Below are 25666 nucleotides of genomic sequence, written 5' to 3' on the forward strand. Positions count from 1 at the left end.
CTCTCGATCTCTCTTTTATTTACCTACTTATCCTGCTTCTTCTTCTCTTCCTCTCTGTCTGCTTCTCTGTCAGCAGAGGCGTATTAGGTTTATTTACATACAGCCTGTCACTTCTGCCACAGAGATATACTAATCCATTGCTGAGCCTCAGAGCAGCATAAACACAGTGTTTCTGTAGTCACTGTTGACTGATTTTGGATCAAATCCCTGGCCCTCATCACAGGAGGAGGAATTAAATCGGCCACCAAATCAGGATGAAAGCTTAACACAAAACCAAATGCACTGAGAGCCCGGCGTAAAAACTGACCGCTTACTATTCAGACAAACACTGACACTCGGTGGTCAGAGATGGAATCGCAGTCTTTTAAAACTGCCTATATAGCCATTAAAATATTCAATATTTGCATTTGTCAAACATATTTCAGCTCAAGGAAAGATGTCTCGGTTGCATAAGAGCTTTTGGTCCACTGTGTCCATCATAACGTGGATGTCAGAGGAGTTATTCTACAACACATTTAACGCACAACTGTCAGACAGATAGACAGAAGGTCCAAGTTCAGGTGATTCGCTCTGCAAATGTCTATTACGCTGTAGGTATTTAAATTCTTGTTTTATATACACGCAGGCAGGCTTGCATGATAGATCAAGGCATTCAGCTGTTAATACACACTCATACAAGCACAGGAGCAAGGCCGTAGGTGGGCACAGTACATGCCGATGTGGCCCTTCACGAGGCAGCTTTTGAATATTTGATCCCCTCATGTTCAAAAGGTAAGTGTTACTCTGGACCAGAAAGCCTTGCTCACTCAGAAACAGAAAAGAAAGTGCAAGGGGATAAGAACTGAGAGAAAGAATGACATGACAGGGAGAACAGAGTAACAAGGGGTAGAAGAAGAGAAGAGAAAAAAGCCTGGGCAGGGTGGGGGGAGACAGGTTTTGACAGCTTAGGAAGAGAGAGCCCAAAGAAGAGAGATGTATGTGAGTGTTTAACAGGGTAAAGAAGAGCGTCGGAGGGTGAAACATAGTGAGTCATGAGTCGTGTGTGTGTGTGTGTGTGTGTGTGTATGTGAGTGTGTGCGTGTTCAAGAGAGTCTAGCAAGTCTATAAAACATTGATATACAGCCTTCGCCTCTGTGTTTCTGTTGAAGTGAGGCAGCTGTGAGAAAAGCTGTTTCCACTTGACATCCAGCGATGCAGCGGACAAAAAAAACAACTTCTGGTCATCTGTGAGCTCCGATCTCTAGATGGTCATCATCATATGTCAATCTATCATCAGCTACTTGGATCCGAAAAGCCCCGTCCCTCTTTACATAGACGAAAATGATCTCATACCTCTGAATATGTTTTGCTGAATTCTGTAAATGTTGTTTTTAGATGCTACAGCTGTTTACAGTACAATACAGGAGGCCAAAGCAGCACTCCAGATTAAACACACTGCGGTGTTAACGTTGCGAAACAAGCAGAGAAAGAATGATTCAAAAGCGAGAAAGACACATATTAATATAGAAAGGCAGTGAGATGAAACACATCTATTTTTAACTCTTTCTCACTTCTACATTTCATGTTATATGTTAATGTTATCTTAATGTTTTTTTTATCATTTATTTATTTATAAAACAAATGTTCTGTGCAATATAGAATAATTGACAAAACTCCTAGTGCCGTATTATCGCAATCGATGACTTCACTCTCAAAATGCAGCCTCACTTAAGTTCCCAAGAGTAGAAAGGGAGGCAGAGCCTTCAGCTACCAGGCAGACCTCCCATGATGCACTGAACACTTTCTCCTTTTTCTTCTTCTTATTCACCCCCTCCCCTCTCTCTCTATCTATCAATCTAACCCCATGCATTTATATAACACCACTGCATGTCATTAACTTTGTGTTTTCTCTCTCCCTTAGTTTGCTCTTTTCCTCTCTGTCCTTGTGTCTGCAGGTATCTTTTCACTCTGGAGCTGCAGGATCCGGATCTGCCACGACTCCTCAGCGCTCATCACCGTCGTTATTAATGATTACACAGTTGTTCCTGGTCTCTCTCTCTCTCTCTACTCTCTCTACTCTCCCTCTATCACCCCATTACTCTCTTCTCAGCCATGACGGTCAGCTCATGTTTACGGTGAACATGATTGCGGTTCTCTCTATAACATTGTAAGGTCTTGACCTTACTATGTAAAGTGCCGTGAGACCACGTGTGTGATGATGTGGCTGGATATACTGTATAAAAACAAATATTGAATCAAAATTTCACCCCTGAGACAAACTTTGAAACAAAGCCAAACACAACGAGATACAGAAAACTAAGAAAAGTATCCTGAAAAAAATTCTATCTAATCTTCAGGTCCTCATAAGACTTTTCTCTCTCCTCCAGAGCAACCTCCAGTGACTGTAACAACAGAATACTGCAAATATACCTGGGTATCATACTATGGATGTAAACAAGCTCCACATATTTGTAACCTTGTAACAGCTGAACGAACAATCAATCAATCCCAAAGCATAATGAAAAAGCATGGAAAAGGGTTACTGACGAGCCCGCACGCCGAAACCAACGACTGGAGGGTGACCCATGCAGTCAGCAGCACGTTCAAATGTCAGACACAGCAGGGGGTCGCAGTGGAATTAAGCGCAAAAAGACAGAAAGAGAGAGTGTGCATGTAAAGAAAATCCATCACCCTACCTCCAGCGATGGCGGTTTTCGTGCCCACCGTCACGGTGACAGCAGTGGTGGCGATCACTATCCTCCCTGCTGGGAGAGCAACACACAAAATTAGCATGAATACAGTGCTTCATCAAGACATGCATGTAGAAACACGGGCGCACGCATGCACATCACAAGTACCCAAATATCCCTTGGACACGTGCTTGAGTGTAGACGATAAAACAGGAAAGGAAAATGTTCCCAGGAATATTTATTCCGCTCACTCACTCACTTCAGTGACAGCTCAAGTGCTGGTGCGGATACGCCAAAAATATGAGTAACAGATTGACTTGGACTGGGGAGGCATAATATTTGATGAAGTCATTTTTTCCTTGTCGGTGCGTCTTTTCACAGCCTTCATGCCAGAGCAGATGCCAACTGTCACCAAGCCACAGATTCCAGCCAGATTACCATTTCAGGCATTATGTAACACAGATTATGAGAGCTAATCGACTAATACGCTCATAACAGGGGGATTCTCCGTGTGTATTATGTGTTTCCATGTGCCTCGTAATTATATTTCTGTTATTCATTCCTCTAAGACAAAGCCAGAGTCAGCAAATGGACCAAAACCTACTGGACAACCTCAGAGAGGAGAGGAGGACCCCACACTTTAATTGCATGCTCATGCAGTGAGAGAAAGATTTTGAGAGGAGGAATGACAAAAGCAAAGAAACAGAAAGAGAAGTAAACTGACGGTTGAAAAAGAAGGGTGACCAAACGGATAGCGGTGACCACAGCACTCCTCATGCTTTCAAATCAGGAGTGAGGGAGAACACAACAAGGGTTAATAGAAGGAGGAGGCATGCCAAGTATCAGTAACAGTTTTCCTATACCCTCCACCACCTCCTCCTCCTCCTCCACCTCCTCCTCTCCCCTCCTCCGTTCTCTCCCTCCCTCTTCCGTTTGGTGCTGCACCTCCTCTGCACTCAAGGTGGCGCTATAGTCCGCCTCATAGTCCCTGAACACATCTGAACACAACACACTGTAATTACCATCACCCTAATAATTATAGAGGGTAATATATAGATTTAATGTTTCAAAGCAAAACATTAAAATGACGGTGTGCTGTGATAATGTCTCATTATATCCATGTAAACCTATTATGAAGCATTTATCGCCATCTTTAAACGGGATGCGGGAATAGGGCTTCCAACGTGAAGATTGAAATAATCTGTAGGTTCAGTACCTTCAATATAGGAGCTTCTCTTTTTGAGGTTTGGCTGCAGGTTGAAATAATAACAAACCTCAAACTCATCAACAAGCTAGATATAATTTGAATCTTAAAACAAGTCAGGGAGTGGATTTTATACACACCCCCTGTAATCTGTCACCACGAACAGCGTAATAATCAGCCTCATACTCAATGAACTTCAACGTCTGCACTGGCTTGTTTAGATTAAAGTCTAATTCCTGTACTTTTTGTTCTACTTGTTCTACTAGAGATAAATAAGATGATCACAAAATCACATCCTCCTTTACAACTTCATTTCTCAACTAGATTTGAAATGGAGTTAAGTGTTAGTATGATGACAAATGTGATGACAGTAGCTGTTAAAGTTGTCAGTCTGGTGTTTATTCTTCATGGCAAAAAATAAAATCCAAACCTGTGCGAGAAACCATGTTATAAAAACACCATGAATTCACAATGATGTGAACAGAAAGTAACAGTTGTAGTCTGTGAGGATTTATAAGAAAAAGCACCAAAAGTAGTTTGTGTGTGTGTTTGCTCAGTAAAGGTTTCTCCTATACCTCTCGTGTCCTGTCTGGGCATGTAGTATAGAAACTGTCCCGCTGGGTACTCGGCAGCTCTGCGGTACCACACTGGGAAATGGTCCAATGTGAACATATTCTCCTTGTCTGTGGAGGTCAGGAAAGACCTGGGGAGAGACGAAAATAAGCTCTAAGAAAAACCCACAATCCACTGGCTAAAAATGATGACAAAAGGCAAGAAGGAAGAAGGAACATGAGGATAAGATAAAGAGAACAAGACGTTTTTGAGATAGCTGAGGGGGGGAAAAGAGTGAGAATAAAAAACACAGTACCAAGAAAATAAGATTAGATTAAACAAAACAGCAAAAAGGAAGTGGGATGAAGTGCAATATAAGCAATAATTTAAGGTTCATCTCCAGTGATGTTTTAGCTGAAATACAACAACTGCTAACTGAAAATGTACAGTTTTGTTTTTCTCATTTCACAGTACATGTCATCCCATACTGCTTGTTTGTAGTAAAGAATGCACTTCTTTAATTGACCACCAGAGGGTGGACTTCGCTGTTATTTAAATCCTTGCTCTGATTTGATGGGATGATATTTAACATACAAAATGTGTGTGTTTTTCTTACTCACTTGGCAACTCTTTTCTCAATGCCAGTGTACCGCTGGAATCTCAACAGGCCTGAACGGGTTCCCAAGAACACTGTTTCTACCCCCTCTTCAATACTGAGGAGCAGAGACAGGGGGAGAACAAAAGAGAGGTGGAGCAGATAGAGAGGGTTACAGTAAATATGAGGAAAAAATCAATTGAGCAATCGTGTACAAAAATGCTGTTGCCTTTTTACTTAAATGTTGATTATCTGTTAATATTCACCCAGATGTGTTGAGCATGAGGGCCGTCCAGTAAGCTTCCATAGGAGCCGTGACCACGGCATCAAACAGAGTTTGTTGCAACAGCAGCACATCACCTGTCGAGAGAAACCAGACGAACCTTAAATGATCCGGAGCAAATGAATCTAGAGGTGTGTTTAAGAGCACTGCATGCTCTGCTGCAGTGAGCGTGTGTTATTTTCTTCTCTGATTTCTGGTGTGCATGTAAACACATAGTATCCACAAGTGAAAACAGATGATTTGCTGCAATTGAAGTGTCCACTTACACTCCAGATCTGGTTCTTTGCCAGTGAGGTATCTTACTACAGCTTGCAGCTGGCTCAGCTTGCGATGGGCTGGGTCAATGTCTGTCTCACAGTATGTCCTACAAACACACAAGTAAGTGAATTAAAAAATGCAGAGCAGGCATATTTTCATGAGGAGCTGCAACCAGTTATATAGTGTGAAACCCAAAATATTCAAGTGTCGCTAGTTCAACTCACCACTCGCTGGCTATGATCAGATCTGGAGCCAGTAAGTCATGAAGACCTGAGGGGAAAACAGAAAAAAACAGAGAAGAGTTTAGATGAGTAAGAACAACAGAAATAAATACAGATGAAATGAAACATAGGAGAAAGACTTACCTTCCTCAACAGAGACATTTCCTATGAAGATATACTGTCCATATCCCCGCGTTAACACTATACCCAGACTGTCAACACAGAAAAGAGAACATCATTTTACTTTGTATTATATGTAAATATTTAAAAAGGTAATCTATGTGTTCACAAAAATCTTAATGTTATAGGCAGAATGAATCATAATAATGACTTTAGAGCTCATAATATTTCATATATCATTTCATAGTGGTTGGATATGTTGAAAATAACATTTACATAATATAAAACCTGACACAGTATTCCTGTTAAAAGCCATCAGACAAACCTAAACGGTGTCTCGTTGATGACGGTGTGGAAGTAATCATTCTTCAGGAACATCACTCTCGTCTGTGAGAGACAAAGTGAGGGACAGCGTTTATAATAATAATAATAATAATAATACATTTAATTTATAGAGCACTTTTCATTGCTAAAAGCAATCTCAAAGTATAGAAGGATAGTGAAAGCAGAGGGAAAGATAGACAGCTTGTACAGAAAATATTAAAAAAAAAAGATAAATAAAGTGAATTAAACATGAATAAATAAAAAAAGAAAAACTTGGATAATACAAGAATAAGTACAATAAAACCCCAAAGGAGGAAAGAGAGGAAAAATCCCATTTCTGATTTAATATTTCAGTCCGTCTTGCTCTGCCAACACACACAGACACTCAGAAACACAAAAGTACTCACTCCTTTATCCACCGAAGTTCTCACGTCTAAAGATAATGTTCCAGTTTCTCCTTTAACCATGGCTGTCCTCAGCTAAAACACAGACATCACATACTCAGCACTCAGCACTGCTATAAATCCAAAAATACAGTAAATACCATAAGAAGCAATTAAAAAGGAAAGAAATGTCTGTGTGAGTGTGTGTTTGCTCACTTTCTCCTCCGTGTCTTCCCATTCCACCTCTGATAGGTCAACACTGTTATAGTTGGGTTTTGGCTTTAGCTTCTTTCCCTCCTTATACTGTCACACATATATGCAAATGCATAAACACACAAACAGCAAGCATAAGGCTTTTGTAACCACGTGTTTTTACCATGCACGGTCAATCAATACAATTCAAATACAGCAGATGTACAAAGTTAGAGCAGTGTGTCACAGCAGCAATAATTCACTGTATGACACATTATTTGTCTGTACCAGAGGTCGAAGGTCAGGATGAGACAGGATGTAGCCATTGTTAGTGATGAGGTAAGCGTAACCATGGACACCCAACTGAAAAGACAGAGCGATAAGACACAATCACAAACACTATAGTGCATCACAGATCACTGACGTGACTTCAATGTGTTCCAGCTTTGTTTGTGCAATGATTACATTTTCAGGATGGTTTACCTTGTATCTTGGAGCTAATCTCATCAGTTCTCTTAGGGCCACATCAGTCCCCACCACTCCCAGCAGAATCCCATGAGACAACTACAGGAAAGCATACAGCAGGTTCATAGAGTGACTCTGATTCACTTGTGAGGATGGGTTTTCACTTACACATATAAACCTGAAAACCCATTATTGTACTGTTGTGGCCACAAACACACCGATTTGAAGTGGTGTGTGTTGAGGGTAATGACTTACAGTCTCTTTCTTCTTGCTGAACACAGGCATGGCTACTGAGGTCATCAGGAGCAGGCTTTGGGCCTGAGTGTTGAACAGCTGTGAGACACACACACACACACACACACACACACACACACACACACACACACACACACACAAAGATTTAGTCAGACTTTCATTTCACTTTCCTCTATTAAAAAGCTAAATCAGTAAGCTTATGAGGATAATAACTCCAAGTCTCAATGAAGCCAGCAGATGAAATGTGATTCGACAAAGTGACAATGACAGTGAAATAAAGATGTGTGGATTGTTGGAGAAGATGTTTAATTTGTAAAAAATTATGTAATTTACTTATGGTCCAGTAAAGGTTTTTTTTAAAGTAAAGTAGTAAAGACATTTTTTTAAACTCTGAAATAAAAAGTTGGGTAGCAATGCAAACACTGGGCAAGCTAGGGTAGTTTCCTACAAGATGAGCTAAGCAAATTTTAAAATTTGAAGCTAAAGGCTGAAGACAGATTCAACATTAAACCACTAGTGACTGTTGGTTGTTGCTAAGCAAGACATTGCAGTTATCTAAAAAAAAAAAAAAAAAAAGAAGAAGTTATAAATCTCCAAGTATGATTACCTTTTCTGTGTTTGGCAACTGAAGGTGGAGATGGAGATGGAGGAAAGACAACAAAAGGCATGACATGGCAGTGAAAGGACACTTTGCACGTGGTGCAGATGAAAAGCTACTGACATACAGGAAGGACACAGGGCAGACAGGAATGGGGTAGTAGCTGGAAACAGATCAAAATGGAATGATTTCTGAGCTAACCTGAGCAAATCTTCCTTGGACTAATCAATAAATGCATGCAATTTCCCCCGTTTCATTAAGTAATAAGTAATACGTAGTTCATCATCTTTTCCAAGTAGTTTCACCGACGCCGGTTGCGAAGGACTTTGTCAATTGTCAATTTGTTTTATTGTGGAGTTGCTAGGTACCGTAGGTTAGGTAACTCATTGTTGGTTACATACACTGATTGTAGGGGGCCAGTTCTAGGTGGTTGCTAGGTGACTGCTTGATAATAATAAAATAAAATAAAATGGACTGACCACACTGTCCATGTAGGCCTCAGTCCAGATGATGTCATGATCATGGTTGATGACCATAGGCCGGCTGAGAACATGGAGATACTCCATCACATTTTCCTGCACGTCAGCCAGCGTAGAGATGTGGGTGTAGTAACCTGCAGGACACACAAATACATGAAAGTATACACATACTGTACAGTATATCCCAAATTACTCAGATGGGAAAATTCATACACAATATGCGCCATTATTCTTTTAATCCCTCTGCCTCCAGCCTTTAGGTATTATTTTAAGAGCAATACATTTATTAATCAGACATCAGAAAATCTTATGGTCCCAAAAGACACTAAGCTGTTTTTTTTCTTTTTATATAAAAAAGGGAATCTTTAATCTCCCATTGATGCGAATCTGCTTGACGTTCTTTACAGCCCGGCTTAGTCTTGGATTTATGGCATTTCTACAAGTGGAAGACAGTGACGTCAATGGGATACCTGCAGTGAATCTGCTCGGTGACAACAGGCCACGGAAGCACTGCCAGATATATGAATATGTGAATATGTGAAACCCCTCCTCCCCTTTGTAATGCTGCCTGAAGATCGCTGCTGTTATTGTTATAATTGTTATCAAGAAGACCTCCTTACCCAACTGAAACTGAATCTGGAAGGATTTTGGAAGAGTGTAACAATAAGCATGTTTGTCTGTTTATGACATTTTGTTGTTGGCAGAAGCAGCTGCCTTTGTACGCAACAGAAGGGAGTGCACCTGTTACCCATTACACACACAGAGTCACACACACTCACAGATATGAGATATTTTTGGGCCAGGAGTGTGTTTACAGTGTATCTGTGTTGATAATCAGGTATTTAGTCAGGGGTTTTTGATGTGCTCAGAGTGGGATAAAGCGATTAATTTCCGGCCTGAGCTGCTGCATGACCCCATGTAATTCACAAGAGGGCAGCACCTGATACCCACTTCCATACGGCACCAGCTGAGACCACCAATGGGGGCAAAGAGACCTTTTATCTTGCTTCAAAAGAATAAGAAAGGGACACTGTTTAATTTCAGACGTAAGCAAGTAAGTGATTGTTGCAGAAAGTTTCTCTTGACCCAACTTTCCTATATGGATTATGAACGTTTGATCTGCAATAGAATAAGCAATGTGATTCCTCACCAACAAAGCAACCAAAAGGGAAAAATACCACAACGCAGTTTTTACCCTTGTTGTTGCAGGCGATCCATTTGACATTTTCAGCAAATGTCACCTCTCGTCCAATTAGATAGGTGAACACTCGAACCTGGAGAGACAATCAGACACAGTATATAGTTAAGATGTGATAAATCCCTCCCATGTGCTTCTCCAAACAACATGATATACATACATAGCATGATGTAAGCGTGTGCCCACAGAACATTTCACTGGTGCCTGTTTATTTTGATGATTGCGTGTGAGGGTGTGTGTCATACCCTTCGTTCTGGCCAGTTGAACTCTTCAAAAACTTCCTGGAAGTCCTCCATGGCTCCATCTGTAATCAGCATGATGGCCTGGTTACACAGGCTGCCCTGGCCCAGTGCAGCCGCCTAAAGTCACGAGAACACGCAAACAAGTTATCCGATCTTGAGACATTGCACTACAGAAACCAACCTACTCAGATATAGAATTTCCACACATGAGTAAACTCCTTTTACCATTTCAGAGCCTACATTTCTGCATGTTGTTAGCAGTCGCGGTGGTTGTTGCAAATAGGAACATACCTCATTGAGGATCTTGAAAGATTCCTTCATTGCATATTTCACTTTGCCCTCTCCTTTGACATGTAGCTCTTCTACCAAAAGCTTGAAATGCTGGAGACAGAGACACAACAACAACAACAAAATGACATTGTCACTAAGTCCTGGATCAAACCCTTTTGGTAAATGCAGGTGAACTGGTCACCAGAGAAAGAGAGAGAGAGAGAAATGAGAGGAAGGATTATTTCTGTCTCCCTGGCACACCGACAAATTACAGCAAAGCCACTATGTACACCAGGATGTAATCAGGATTAATCAACGTGTGCACATACTGACACAGTGTAATAAATGGCTTCACTATAGTAGATTCCACCACTGTGTAGACCAGTGATAATAATAATAATAATAATACATTTCTTTGACCAAAACATCATGGGGCTCTTAAAAATAAAAGCTAACTGTAATATATTGCTGTGTTTATTGCTGAGTATTTAAAATCATATTCAAACTGGTTTGGAAAGAGCAATCCACTACAATTGAAATAAAAAATAACTAAACTTAAATATCTATTCAGCAATTGTCTATGTTTTCACAGTCAAAGTTATTTTGCAATAACTTAAATAGGCATATTTCAGCCTTAACAAATAAAGAAAAAGGGTAATTCGCAGCCAAACAGTTTTGCACACCCAACATTAACAAAACTGATAACTGATTTTCTCTTTGAGAGGTTGAGCAAACTCATTCGGACCCCCAGTGGGAGTAAACAACGTAAATAGTGGTTAGGAAACTGCATAAGTACTTAAGATTGTCTTCCTGTAAATGTTTGTTCATGTGTTTGCTACATGAGTTTATGCATAAGTATGTCAGCCAACATCTGTAAGCCCATTCTGTTACAGCCTGCCGCTCAAGGCATTGAGCCAATCAGATCTCTTGCTGACAGGTCATGTGGCCTACTTAAAATTGTCAGCAGCCAGCGACCTTACCTGATCTGCCATGATGTTGAAGGGAGTGAAAGTAGGGCATACATCCAACACAAAACGCACACACGCACAGACAGAGGGGACTGAGCAAACGGAGCAGGTGTTTGGATATACAAAATGAAAAAAACCCGGGAATATTAAACAAATGAGGAGGACGAGCAAAAAGAAATGAGAGCAGCAATGGAACTATAAGTTGTACATGTAAATTAAAAGAGGTTCAAAGAAGAGCAGAAAATAGATGATGAGGGGGGAAATAGATGAGAGGCAAATGTCATGAATGCCAGCGACGAAGAAGAGGAGATGGAGGATGAAGACAAAGGAGGAATCTAGAAAATGTTCATCTTGGAACACCAATGAACAAAGAACGCATACACACAGGAAACATTAGGGTCCATCACTGAATCCTGTACTGAAAATGTTCTAACCATGAAAAAACACATTCACTGTGAAAGTTGTATCTGTAATCTGATGACATCTGATGACTTTGTCTTCAGAGGGTTAGCAAGATAACAGCTTACGATAAATACGTTAACAGAGGTTAAGTTGATTAATTAGCTGTCTGCGAGTGTGTGTGTGCGTGTGTCCTTGTCTGTGTGCGTGTGTCCTTGTCTGTGTGTGTGCGTGTGTGCGCTCATGAGTTACCTCTCTGTTATCCAGATCCGCTTGTACAAGCGTGCCCTTGAAGCAGGGCTCCACGTAGCGAACGTAGTCACTGTACTGGAGAGAGAAAACAAATATACAGTTGAACTCAATATAAATCAATAAAAAGCACAATCTTTGCCACTTTTATGGCAAGTGATGAATGAGAGCTCAGTTTTACCAAATTTAAATCAATCACCCTACATAGCCCTTAACAACATACCACCTGTTCACTCTGATTTTGTAAAACAGAAACTGAATAAATAGAAGCTATATCTAAGTGTGCTGTAGTGGTGCTATTTATCATGAAATATATATATTTTGTATTTATTTATTTATTTTTATTTTTTTATCGATAAAGTTGCCACTTTGAATGTAGTAGTTATATTACCAGAAATTGTATGGCCATCTCAAAATGCTACTTTTTGTCATTTTGGTTATAAATTGAATTAACCTAACCACTGATATTTAATTCAAAGGTCAGGTCAAGTCAATGTAAAGCCAAATTACATTATGTGATTCCGCAAAAGAACGCGGGATTTAAACTCTCTTTCATTCTGACGGAGGACATCTCCTTTAAAAATAAAACACAGATTTTCATCTTGTTGCATGGTCACTCGATTTGAAGGAGTTTAGCTTTAGATTCTGTGGTGAAACAGCTTAAGGGCAACAGATTTGCTCGAGGCATATGATTACACATGCAGTAATACCAGGATAAACCATGATTATTACACCACTTTGTAGTTGTAGGGCTACACGCAGTGCAAAAAATCCTGAAAAACCGAAGATGACGAGATAAACTTTGAAACTTTGCAACGTTACTCCCAAAAAAATAAAGGCTTGGTGTACATTGAATGTTGAATGGGTGTATTTGTGCCGATTTGCACAGGTGTGTTCTTTTTTCATTTATGTACTTCAATCTCTTTACTGTACCTGCGTGTAAGTATGACTGTGCACACGGGTGTTAATCTCTGTCACGCTTAGGAGGACTTAAACACACTCTGGTGCATCTTAGACTACTCACACGCATGTGTGTGTGTGTGTGTGTGTGTCTGTCTGTGTGAGTGTGTGTGTGTGTGTGTGTGTACTCACAGCAATAATGTTAACAAAGTCATTTTCTCCCAATGTGTCCAGGATTGTGTTGATGGTGTGTTTGGCTATGGTCAGTCTGAGTCCCTTCATACTGCCACTGACATCCACCACAATGACCACATCTTTAGGGGATGTGGCAGCTTGGATATACCTACAGAGAGAGAGAGTGAGATGGAGTACAAACCATTTTTAACATAATGTAACACAAACAGAGTCTGTACATTATTCACCAGGAGTCTATCCGACAGACAGAGGACACAGAGTTCAAGCCTTATCCTTTTATTTGTTCCTCTGCTGCTCCGTCCAGTCCTCCCTTCATCTCTTTACTGCCTTCCCCTGGTTTTCCAAGCTCATTAACATCAATGAGATTTCCCCTACAGCCGCTGTGTGATTGGCAAATTTTCCAGCTCTATGCCGCCAGACAGTCTAGTTTTAGTTTAGTTTATTACGATCCCCGTCAGACAGTATGTTCTGTCCGAGACAGAGTTCAAAATTGACAGGACACAGTAATCCAGCTCTTATCTGTACTCGGAAGACCATTTACGTGGAAGACATCTTGATAGGTCACAGTGAGAAAAGGTATAAAAACAAAATCAATCATGACTGAATTCCATTGAACTGCTTTGGTTGGTATAGTGAATGCTGTCACGCTGTCATGGTTCAGCGGACTCTTGAATAGGCCAGAGCCATTGTTAATGTTATTAGTAACACCAACAGTATTTTCCCTGCTATGAAGTCTGAAAAGGCCAATGTGTTCAACTGGCCAAAATAGAAGAAGAAATAGAAAGAACAGGTAATGACACTAAATGTTTGTGCGGCTGATGGTTGTTGTCTGGGAGTGTTTAGGGATTCGGCTGTTCGTGAGGAGTGGGTAGGGAAAGTGGACCTCAGGCAGACTTACCAATTTCTGTTTCTACAATCAAAGGTGACCACACCATTTTCATCTGAAGTCCACTTGATCCCTGAAGAGAGAGAGAGAGAGAGAGAGACCGAGAGCAAGAGAGACTGATCAAACGCTGATGGTTAGGTGGCAAACCGCTGCTTGGCTCGGCTCGCTGGTTGGATGGATGACGAATGAAGCAAGGATGGATGGTGACAGACTGTCAAATGAGCGAGTGATAGATGAGTAAAACAGGCTGTGTCACAAATCCTCAGCTAATTACTGCTCACACACACACACACACACAGAGAGAGAGAGAGAGCTCATCAGCAGCTTTATTGTAGCTGAAGAGTCATCACGTTTCCACGGACGGCCTCCTGCTTTGTAAGGTGCTGTGTCAGTATTCTGGTTGGCTTGTGTGGCTGCATGTCTCTGCACAGCTCATCCACGACACTGGAGAAAAATTGCAACTGAAGATACTGGCTTTTTGGGGTACAAACTACGCATGCACACACACACACACACACACACACCCACACCTGGGTACAGCCTGAAGAAGCCTGTGGAGCTGCCAAAGTACTGCCACGTCAGAGTTGGATCTTTATTGAAGTTATCGATGAACACGTCATTCAGAGCCTCAGACATGTAGACTCCATTGAGAATGTCTGGATCTAGAAAAAAGTGAGAGGAAGAATAAAATGTATATTCCTCTGCCAATCGGTTCCTTTACACTACATGGTGTGAGCGAGGGAATGAAGGCTGGTGTGCATATGTGTGTCTGTGTGTGTGTGTGTGTGTGTGTGTGTATGTGTGTTACCTCTATTGTAGACATTAGTGGGGACTTGTATGTTACTCTGCTGTGTGTTGACTGGCAGTTTATTGAAGTGCTCGTTTTCCTCCAGAGGGAATTCTCCTCCCAGCGGCACAGAGTTCCCATCCTCATCATACGAGTTGATCAGCATGGAGTTATAGTAATCAAACTAGATGGGAAGATAACAGATGACGGCTTTATATAGAGTATATGATAAAACATTGAAGACATTGAAGACAATGTCGGATGCGGGTCTGTAAAAACCCTCACTTATCTTTGCATATTCACGTATATTCAATATAGAATAAATGAAAGTTAAGTGACATGATGATATATTTTGTATTTATATTTTATCTTACATAAGCTCACAAACCATGTGCACAGACATAAATATCATACGTGCTGTTACATACCTCCAGTGTTTCGTTGAACTCGTGGTATAAATCAGCGTCCTCTGCTGCTTCTGCTAACCTCTGTGGTAAAATACAGCTGGTTAGGAAAACAGTCTGCCCAGACAATTGCTCATCCATCATCACGCAGACTAAACCTGCTGCTGTGATTCAATCTGTAATGATCTGGGTTTAATCGTGTGGCCATAAAGTGTGTGTCTGTGTGTGTGTATTTGATTTTTACAGAATGTATTTTTACCTTCACAGACTTCATCTTCCTCCCGAGCATCTCCTCCATCTCCTCTGCAAACTTTTTCACCAGCTCCTGTCCATCCACCTCCTCCATCTTCACCGTTCCCTCGATATCCTTGTATTTCTTCAAAACATACAATATCGTGCTCAATATAAAATGGAGAATAACCATGGCAGAAACCCACACATAATCATAAAACAAAGAAAAAAACTTTGAAAGGTCTGGATCAAATCCTTAACATTTCATTCAGGTTTGTTTCTAATTCAGACTGAATCTTGAAGAAATTAATTCTTCAAAGTTAGATTTTATATAGAAATGACTTTGTCAATCTCATGTAGGTGTTTCTGTCTGAAATAAATTAGGGTTAGGCAGAATCCCAGACAGGTTGGGAAAAGCCATTTCACGACTCAGTTGCAAACGTTGGTAGGCTGTTGGCCAAGTAATAGATTCCAACACTATCAAAAACTTGGAAAAAGGACGAAACATCCACTTTGTCATTGAAAGTTATACGAATATATTAAATGTTCACTTCCCCTGGTGGTGCTTTTCAATTTCCTTTATGAGGGAAAGCAAGCCATAGATAAGAGAGACAAAGAGATACAACATAGAGAAAGGGTGATAAAGAGCCAAAGGCAAATAGTCACAAAGTCCTATCTGCAGCCAAGGCAAAGCTCCAGCTTTTTGAATATCCTACCCAGTTTACTCAGGCAAGAAGACAACATCAGTGAATATTCCACAGGTAATGAGAAAGTCATTGATTAGACAGTGCTCGTGATTAATGGCTTTTTGTTGCCGAGGGTAAACCAATGCACTGTATATTTGCTTTCTACACACCACTGGCTTCATTAAAAAAAACAAAAAAACAGTCGGCAACTAGGAAAAATATGTCTTAATGTTATTCCAAACAATATTGTAACAACTGATACTGTCTCCTATGACAACTCATGGTACTATAGTAACAGTACCGTCGCTGTTACTGCCAGTGTTTTTGTTGCTGCTTGATGAAGTATTTTACATCCTCTACCCTCTGGAGAGCAATAACAGAAGTGTGCACTATTTGTTTGTGAGAAATCAGTGCAGGTTACATACTTTGTATGGTTTGTGCTGTACAGCAGAAAATTGTGTGGTAAATCAAAGATAGAGGTACATGTACGCTGTAGAGGGAGGTGGTCAGTCGGTGCATATCTCTGTGAACACACGGTTTGTATGTGTGTGGCAGATGGTGAATGGGCCTGCTAGGGATTCTACAGGGTGAGATGCAGGGAAGAACCACACATCCTAATTACTAAAAGACACACACACACACACGCACACACAAACGTTATCTCTTCTTCAGTCTGTATGGTAAGAAACACAAAGCGTAATGGACGCAAATCATATCAGTTCAATGGGCTACAGTATGTTTGCGTGACATTTTACTAAATGTGCTTATGAGGCACAATATGAAAGTGTAATAATACAAAGTCATGTTGCAGATTGAATCCAGCAAAAAGAAATAATCATGAGCATGTTTGTGCGTTTGTGTTTGTATGTGTCTGACGTATTTGAATTAAGTGTGTCATCAGATTGGTCTCTGGGCCATGTGCAGATGTTGTACAGCAAATGTATGCCAGTCAGTCGCATTCCTATTGGCTGATGCAGCAGAGGGGGGGGGGGGGGGGGATTTCAGACCCTGCCCATCAGCCATGTCATTTACATCCCTCTCTTACATGCATTTGTCTTTTTGCATTAGAGTTTGTCCCTTCAATTTCACTCCCTGTCTGTGTGGAAATGGTGGAAATGCTCATAAAACACTGTGACGTCCATCTGTATTCTGAAATCCAACCACTGAACCGCACATGTACCTCTGTATGTATCTCTGGTATGGCCCTGGTGCTGTATGTTAGGGATAATCAATCAAAGGGATTAAATTCCCCCACTGCCTCTTTCGTTGCTTCCCCTCAATGTCACTGATTTCTCTCACGGAAATTAAGAACTACTGAAACACAATATGATGCATCTTAGGTTGCCATAAAACACAGTAAATGGAGCTGCTTCCCTTGAAAACATTTGAATTATATGTAGGAAGGTTCCGCATGTGTCCATGCAGCTTCCTTTGGCATATGCGTATAATGTGTCTGTGTGTGTAAAGTCTTTTCTTATCTGTTTTTAAGTGTGGATGTATCTGTGCTCTCCTACCTTCTGGAGCAGTTTAGCTCCCGAGTATCTGGCGGACAGGGCAGCTATGTCTTTGCCAAAGGACACGGCCCACTGCTGCACCCTGGACGCGGAGGAAACATGATCAGTGAAAAGACACAAACACGTTAACACTGTTGTTTTCCTTTGAAAACAAAAATCTGTTTGGCCGGTACATAAATGAATGGTAATGAATGAATTTCTGTCCAGATTCTCTGCAGCATTTTTTTTTTCCCTTTTGGCAAATAAAGTTGTATATTATAGGTAAAAAAACCTGTCGCCTACTGTTCTATATAATACATGAGCTAATTCAGAAAATTCACAGCTCTGGAGCAAAAATCATATCTGAGTAAAGTGTCTGATTTCCTTCAGTGCACTTTTGAGACCATTTCAGATAAAGGACAAAACCTGCTTATAAATCCTCCTCTGTCCAAATCTTGTGCTTTGAAAAGGGCTAATAAAAAACGCGTGCACTGAGGGTGACCACCAAAGTGCACCGCCAATTATGTTAAGAGGTTACCCTGCATTCACCAATAACAGATTAAAACAGATTACCGAGAAGGTGACAGTAGAGGCTCACAGGCTTCCAGGTCCATGGGTTATTTGGTGTTCAATAACATCTACAAATCCTCCGCGTGAATGCAGCCAAGGTAAGGTAATCGAGGTCAGAGAGTAGACAGGATGTGACAGATGGCCCAACCTATGGGGAGTCGGCCAGCTTGCTGCTGGTTAGCAGCCAGGGTTGTGACCGTTAACCCGCCAGCCTCGGTACTGAACGTTGGCTGGTGATTTGGGAACTTGTTGCTACGTTCATTGCAAAATATGAGTATGTGTCCATTCTAAAAAAACGAAGACAGTCAGTGCAGAAGCTGATGCTACTGGTTTTAAGAGCTTTTTGACTGATAAATAAATCAGATCTCTGTTAAAAAACTTAATTTTAAAAACATTTTCAATAAAAAAGACTAACTCTCTTAGGGTAAATTAGATTGTATATCAAACAGTATATTCTCCTCTTCTGAAAGCAAAACAAGAATTGTAATTGCCCCCCAAAAAAGGGGGGTTGTGAGGGCTTATTAAAGCTTTTATGAAATTCCAGTCAATATCTGTGAGTGCACCGCATGTAGGGCAGCAGGTTGAACAATGGTTCAAACATGGACCAAGCACAGTGAGTACGTCTGTATGGTGGCCTACAAGGGACAGCAACTGCTCCAATGTGCAGATATATATATATATATCTGCATATTCTCTAGTCTAAGATAGAGGAAAAATTACCACATTTTTGAACCTAGAAAGAATCATGGTTTTTCTCTCTCTCGTCGGGGAAAGAAATATCTGGATTAGTGCAATTATGCCGACACTCATCTACGCTCGAAACACACGTCTTTACCGTTGACGTCTCATCGTCAGTTATCTGTTTTACTCGAGGCAGCAGAGCCGCTGCACGTTGCCTCTGAGACTAAAGATTTGACCTCCTCGGCCTGAGGTGGTCCAGTCACGGCCTCGCTAACTTCAGGAGCCGGAGGGAGCCTTCAGCCAAATCTCGCCCAGGCCGAGCGAGGGACTTTGGGCTCAGTGACCCGCGTTGGCCTCCTGAACCCTGCTGTCCCTGGGGCTTTAATCTCCCTCAGTCACTGCAGCCTGCCTGTCGTGACAGCACACACTCTCTGAGCTGTATCAACTCAAAACTTTATCTGGAAGCTGCATATAAGCGGCCATCGGTTTTTTTTTTTACGCCTTTGGCTTTCAAATCTGCTGCTATCTAAATTAGATTGACCATGTCAAACTGGGTGTTTATGTCCGCTGACATACTGTACAAACACACATTTTTCACAGTATCCAGTCGGTGCGACAATGCAAACAGACCGCTGTGTATTTGTCCGTGTTTCTCCCCGTCCCTCTCTGCCCCCCTCCACGTTAACACACTCAGACACACACAGTTAATAGGCTATTATGGACTGACAGCACCCTATCGACCTGTTAGTGGTTTTAGTCAGCAGGAGGTTTGAAAAACCGCTCAGGGAAAAAGAGCTTCGTCTGGCTACTGGAGAACAAACACAGCGTTTTGTTCCCGAAAGGAGTATTCAGCTGGGGAAAAAACACTTATCTTTGAAACAAAGTGTGAAAGAGTGTGAGAGGCCTCTTGAGCTACTGTAAGTCCTTTCAGCTGAAGGTTTTGGGTTATTTTGGGGGGGGGGGGAACAACCTCAAGCCCTGATATACAGACACTGAATGCAAATTACAGCTGAGGTTGATGGGAGTGTCATTAGCTTTGCAGGTATCTGTAACAAGCCAAATTATTGTACAAACTGAACATTTTGTTTCACCTTGTATCAATGTAAGATGAAAAATAAAGTGATCACCAAATTTGATGCTAATTCATTTCAAGGGTAACATAACAGCATCTGAGACATTTCACGGAAACAACGCAAATATGATCCATTTGTTGACGTTAGAGGTAAAGCCAGAGGAAAACCAAAGCCGTAGACTTCATCGAGTTGAAATCATGAACGGTCTGAACAAAATTTTTTAAGGGCAACCGATCGCACGCCTGCCAAGATATGTCAGCCTGGGACAAAATGGTCGGCCAATCCACTGACCAATATTACCACGGCGTCAGCGTGGCCAATAACTTACCTGAATAATGTGTCTGTTGTCAGGTTATTAGCCAGATTTATACATCAACATCAACTTTGTTTGGCTGTAGAGAGGCTGTATGATAGTTTGGCCTTTGGGCTGAACCCCGCAGGTGCCCATATGGCCCATATGTGTCTGTGTGGAGCACTCGGCCAAAATGGCAGGAACACTATTGACTCATCCATCTGACGTGTGGCCTTAAGAAGGGTATAACTCTGCGTGTCGGCTTTCCAGGGTGCCCACGCGGAAATTACCCAGTAAAACAGTTGATGTAATGTCTTAATAAAGAACCAGGTTCACTTGTGTTCACGGCTAATTGGCAGCACACCGGGTCCCGTTGTTAGGGAGGACGCAGTCGTAGCACACAGGGGAATATACACCGCAGTGTCTGATCGGATGGATGCGGGTAAAGGCGTTGTCGATTTTTGTTCATTTCACTTATATTAAAGATTTTAATGACATTTTTCTTTAGTGAAACATAAATGGCAAGTCAGTCACATGATGACCCTTAGAACTGATTTGGGCGATATTAAATATTTGTAGATTTAACTTTCATGGAGTAAAAAGAAATGATGTGTCATGCGTCTCATTGGAGCTTTTGTTGCGGATACGAACAAATGTAAAGAAATTTGTTTCTTCAGTATTTCTTTGGTGTACTTGTGGCTTCATCCCAAGGGTTAAAACTCAGTGTCAGGGGTTCTCTGGTGCAAAACTGAACTCACGTTTCTGGTGGGATCTTCATCTGCCCGTCGACCATCGGGCACAGCGAGCCGAGGAGGATAATCCACTGCAGCATCATCAGCCTCCCTCTCCGCGGCCCACTTCTGTCCGATTTAGTGGCATTCCCAGCGTTTCCCCGACTCCGGCCGTTCATCCCCGCAGCTGCTGCGAATTGCATCAGTCCAGTGATTGTTGCACGCTGGCTCCGGAGGAAAGGGATGAAATTAGGACAATGCAAGTTGAGATCAGGAGTGCTCAGGTCACAGTGCAAACACAGAGAGATGGGAGCATTAGAGGTGCAATGAACTAGCTGGTGACTCTCGTGGGAGGAGGGGGAGGAAGGGGTCGGGGGGGGGGTGCTTTGGTGACAGTCTGTCAAGTTTTGAGGGAAAATCTAAAACGTCCACCAACTACTGAGAGTGTATAAACTGGATGGAACAACAAACAGATTCTGATTTTGTTTCCTAGCTACAGCAGCTTCTATCGCCCATGAATTTCGGGAGAATCATCAATCTCTACCTCATTGTGATTGCTTGCACTTCATTCATTCATTTACAATGTTTTCTGTGACATGTTTAGCGCGCATAAGACTCTTCGATCTAACGCTCATGTTCGCACCTGAATAGTTTGAATAGTTCATCCAAAGAATTGTGTGTAACCTGGAAGTAAAAAGTAAAAAGTAAAGGACCTTGTCTGTGCAAGTGGCACAACTATGAATTTACACGACATCCTTTACAAATAAAAGCTATGACTTCCACATGAACTAGCTGTTGGGCAACAAGGCAAAAGCAAAAGTCTTTTTTTTTTCTGTCAACTTGCCTGGTAGAGTAATTTTTACAACAAAGTAAAGGTCCCCTTCAGTTTTCTGAAAGACATAGTTCAAATCTCGAGACTGTCCGGAGACTCGACGGGAGGCTGAATTGGTCAGTGATGCGGACTAAAATCTACGAGGATCCACAGCAACGTGGCGAGAGTCTGTGACAGTCCCCCGGCCCTGCTCAGCGGGAGCAGAGGATCCAGCAAGCTCAGGCGCAACATCCGGCAACAGATAAAGACTGTCATCCTAAAATAGGACTCAACTTGACTTCCAGGAAGGAATGAAGTGGAAAGACTTAAGGGCTGCTTTCCTCGTGAGACAAAAGCTTGCAACTGTCCCGTGCGCTGTCCAGAAATGCAGGATGCTAATTTAACAGAAACGCAGGCTTGCTGCCAAAGAGTGGGTCGCAGGAAGATTAAAACACTCCTCAAAAAATGATGGCAGACACAATGGCACGGGACGATTACTCACTGTGGCATGTTGTCATAGTTTTAAAACCATTCCTTCCTTTGTGGCGTGAGGGTCTTTAAAGAGATTTCAAAATATGACCGGCGATGAACAAGAAGTGTCTGACTGATGAGTCAGCGTCAGCTCAGCAGGTGATCCCGGCAAACAAAAGAGTCAAGAGAGCGGCTGTCTTCGATGTCAAAGGTCACTTCTGCGCAGCAGGAGTCACAACGGAGTCTCGCCATATTCCTACGCCTCCCTCTCTACGCCTCTTAATCCCATTTGTACTCCTCCCATCATCCACTCGTCCCATCCACTCTCCCTCTCTATTCGATTCTACAGGATGCCGAGAAGACTTAAGATGTCCCGGCAAACTTCACACGACTTCAGTCCTCGTCAGGCCGCATGGTAAACGAACACACACAGATCACACACACACACACACACACACACACACACACACACACTGCCGAAAGAAATCCGGCTGCGATTTCAGATTTTTTTTTTCCCGTCTGCCGTCCGGTCTGCTGACCCTCACATCCTCGTGGATCCAAAACCAAAATCACGCAGCACCGGGAGAACAAATACTCCACCGGATGGAGAGTCAGATGGATGGAGTGATGGATGGAGGGATAGTGGGACTTCCTCTCACTCTCTCCAGCATATCTCTTCCTGCTCTCTGGCACCAGTTTATACAATAATCCAGGCAGGATTAAACCCCTCCTCACTCTCTCCTTCTCTCTCTCCATCCCTTCCACTCTCTCCCTCTCTCACACACATCAACACAAACACTATCTCTCTCCCTCTTCTCCCCTCATCTTTCTCTGACGCTGTTTGACCAACTGTCTTTCTAGACCTGCTTTTCTCTCCCTCCTTTTCTCCTAATCTCTCTCGTCACCTGCTACTTTCTCCACGCTTCCCTCCTGTTCTCTCACTTTTGTGTCTGTTGTCGCTGAGAAAGGAGGACAGGGTGTCACTAGTAGGAATTGTCTGAAGCAATCGGATACGGGGGGGGGGGGGGGGGGAGAGAAAGAGAGAAGAGTGGGAAGGATAAGAGCAAAAATGTGGAAAATGGTTGAAATGCAAGCAAATGATAACGGGAGGATGGGACGAGGAAGAAGAGGAAAAGATATATAGAGCAAAGGAGGAAGTAAGACAAGAGAGTCCTGGTGGGATATGAGTCGTGATACGTGGAGGGAGATGCCCTGTACTGACACAATTTTATAATATAAACACACTGAGACACCTGGTGGACGCTCGTTGCCTCACACACATGTATGTGTACAGTACGCACACACACACACATGAACATTCATTCAAATGTAATTAGTGTTTAAATGTTATCTTTATGCTTTGTTTATTCTAGCTGGGTCGGCTTTCACAACACGCCCAAGAATTCTGATGCTGCTTTGTTGATTGGAAATGTTGCTGTGAGGGAATCTAGCTCATCTGGCTATATGCAATTTCCACTGCATATGCCTTGTGCACCGCTTCACCCCACTTCTTAAACAGAGACCTGTAAATTCAGTCTCTCCAGGTCGTTTAGGAACATCTACATGTTTAAGATCCCCTGCAATTACACAGTGAACATAGAGTACATTCCTTTGTTGCACTGCAAGCTCTGTGGAAAGGTCGATAGAAGAAGAAATGTTTACATTTGACATTACAGGACAAATGTTAAATAAATGTTTTAATGCCTCCAACAATTTTGAATTCAACCTCACGGCTACAGAGAGGTTTTGCTCATGTTTACAGCTTTGCATGATTTGTTTAAATAAATCATTTAAACAACCATGTCATTTTGATTACAAATACAATATGAGAGTTACGACATGATGTTGAAATTACCTCACACAACCGCAGTCATGCACTCGCACGCAGACCCAACACGCACAACCACACAGTGTGAGGTAAAAAGGGCCAGCGTACACGGCTACAACAAGCTTACATGCATTTGCATATTATAAGCACACGCACACACACACACACACACACACACACACACACACACACACACACACACACTGAGTGAAACATCTGCTCATACTGTTATGGAAATGAAAAAGCAGTTAAACGATCTGGCACGCAAACACAGAGCCATAACGCCGCCGCGAACCCAGAGAGGCTTCAGATTAACAACAAACAGCTGAGAGTCCGACTGTGACACAAACACAGGCAAACAGACACGTCTGCACACACTACAGTCTCTATGCATATCCATGTACACACCAGCAGTGTGTAACAGCTGTAAGACTCCTCCTCCCCCACTGACCCAGATCCCTGATGATGGAGATGAACTCTTAGTCCGCCCCCCCCCCTCCCCCATCATAGATGAACTTGTGATTTTTCTATCAGTAGAAAAAGGTTGAGTTTTTGTTTTGTTTTTTACAAAATGTTTCACCCATCCAATTTAAATATGATCCCCCTTTTTATTTCCTCCATTTTAAATCTTTTTCAATCATAAAAGAAAGGGATGTTGATTAAAAACAAGCAGACAAGGTACAGAAGAGAAGGATTTAGAAACCTGCAGACAAATGAGACTGACTGGAATCATGGTAAAAGCCTACGGACAGTCTGCACAATCTCCACTCCTCTGATTTTCTTTTAGCTGGCCAGTCGTCTCACGGCCCAAAGACAATCGAGTCATCTGATTGGACACTCCAGACGGCCTGTAGGTGTAAATGTTAGCGAGTGTATGGACAGATAACCTGCACATCCTGGTTCCCAACCTCCTGTCTGATGGTATTTTAACATAAATACAGTATCGCAACCTGCACTATAATTAGAACGACGATGATGGTCGATGTTGAATTAAATGTCTATTTAGTTAATTGTGCAGTCATTTAATCTCATTTATCCAGCTCAGTCATGTATTTGCTTTATGCAATTCTCTAACCTTTTATTTTTTCATGCCTTTAAATGAATTCCCTTTTCTAATTAATTATTTTCAAGCCATAATCTTTTCAAAAATTCATATTTTATCATTTATGTGGTTATCACCTTGCATCGACATGAACTAAAAACAGAGGAACATAAAGAAAACCATGCAGTGTCACTCACCTGAGTCACTGTGGAGCTTAAATATGGTTCCAACTTGTCTTTGAAGTGACCGACGGTAGGAGCCTGGAAATATGACGTGAAAGATGATTCTTGAAATTCAGTTTGAACGCAGGAACCTTCTTATGAATGAACAAAGATGAATTAGATTATTACTCAGTAAAACAAAAGTTTCTTCTTCTACTTAATTAGTTAATTCAAGACGACTTCACGACATCCTCCATCTGAGAATACAAAACACAATACAGTGGCTTGGATTCCATGTACTATCTGGACCTGCCTCCCTCATGAACACACGCGCACGCGCACACACACACACACAAACACACACACACACGGTCATTGATTAGTCTAAGCCAGGGCTAATAGTCAGCTTTTACTTTTAGCTCCATCAGCTAAACCAGTGGTCTGGAACGTCCAGGTCTCAGAAAAAAAAGACTCAGAGTGAGCGAGTGTGTGTGTGTGTG

The 25666-nt window shown here is 41.9% G+C and overlaps 1 protein-coding gene across 2 annotated transcripts in view; it reads right to left on the reverse strand.

Moving 5' to 3' along the window:
- cacna2d4a (calcium channel, voltage-dependent, alpha 2/delta subunit 4a) overlaps nucleotides 1–22900 on the reverse strand; it is a 74047-nt gene extending 51147 nt beyond the window's left edge. For both annotated transcript variants that reach the window (XM_035618563.2, XM_035618561.2), the window contains exons 1-27: nucleotides 22167–22900; nucleotides 20881–21077; nucleotides 17528–17609; nucleotides 15356–15472; nucleotides 15121–15180; nucleotides 14714–14876; nucleotides 14436–14567; nucleotides 13918–13978; nucleotides 13017–13167; nucleotides 11928–12002; nucleotides 10330–10419; nucleotides 10042–10155; nucleotides 9794–9872; nucleotides 8599–8732; nucleotides 7522–7599; nucleotides 7285–7365; nucleotides 7090–7164; nucleotides 6826–6912; nucleotides 6634–6705; nucleotides 6228–6289; nucleotides 5927–5994; nucleotides 5786–5831; nucleotides 5570–5667; nucleotides 5287–5380; nucleotides 5046–5138; nucleotides 4449–4576; nucleotides 2676–2744 (exon numbers count right to left, since the gene is read on the reverse strand). In XM_035618563.2, coding sequence (XP_035474456.2) covers nucleotides 2676–2744; nucleotides 4449–4576; nucleotides 5046–5138; nucleotides 5287–5380; nucleotides 5570–5667; nucleotides 5786–5831; nucleotides 5927–5994; nucleotides 6228–6289; nucleotides 6634–6705; nucleotides 6826–6912; nucleotides 7090–7164; nucleotides 7285–7365; nucleotides 7522–7599; nucleotides 8599–8732; nucleotides 9794–9872; nucleotides 10042–10155; nucleotides 10330–10419; nucleotides 11928–12002; nucleotides 13017–13167; nucleotides 13918–13978; nucleotides 14436–14567; nucleotides 14714–14876; nucleotides 15121–15180; nucleotides 15356–15472; nucleotides 17528–17609; nucleotides 20881–21056 — 2485 coding nt within the window. In that variant the 5' untranslated portion in view covers nucleotides 21057–21077; nucleotides 22167–22900. The remainder of the gene's footprint in view (nucleotides 1–2675; nucleotides 2745–4448; nucleotides 4577–5045; nucleotides 5139–5286; nucleotides 5381–5569; nucleotides 5668–5785; nucleotides 5832–5926; nucleotides 5995–6227; nucleotides 6290–6633; nucleotides 6706–6825; nucleotides 6913–7089; nucleotides 7165–7284; nucleotides 7366–7521; nucleotides 7600–8598; nucleotides 8733–9793; nucleotides 9873–10041; nucleotides 10156–10329; nucleotides 10420–11927; nucleotides 12003–13016; nucleotides 13168–13917; nucleotides 13979–14435; nucleotides 14568–14713; nucleotides 14877–15120; nucleotides 15181–15355; nucleotides 15473–17527; nucleotides 17610–20880; nucleotides 21078–22166) is intronic.
- Nucleotides 22901–25666: the final 2766 nt, after the last annotated feature.

This window comes from Scophthalmus maximus, chromosome 12 (assembly GCF_022379125.1).
Source record: "Scophthalmus maximus strain ysfricsl-2021 chromosome 12, ASM2237912v1, whole genome shotgun sequence".
Lineage (NCBI taxonomy): Eukaryota > Metazoa > Chordata > Actinopteri > Pleuronectiformes > Scophthalmidae > Scophthalmus > Scophthalmus maximus.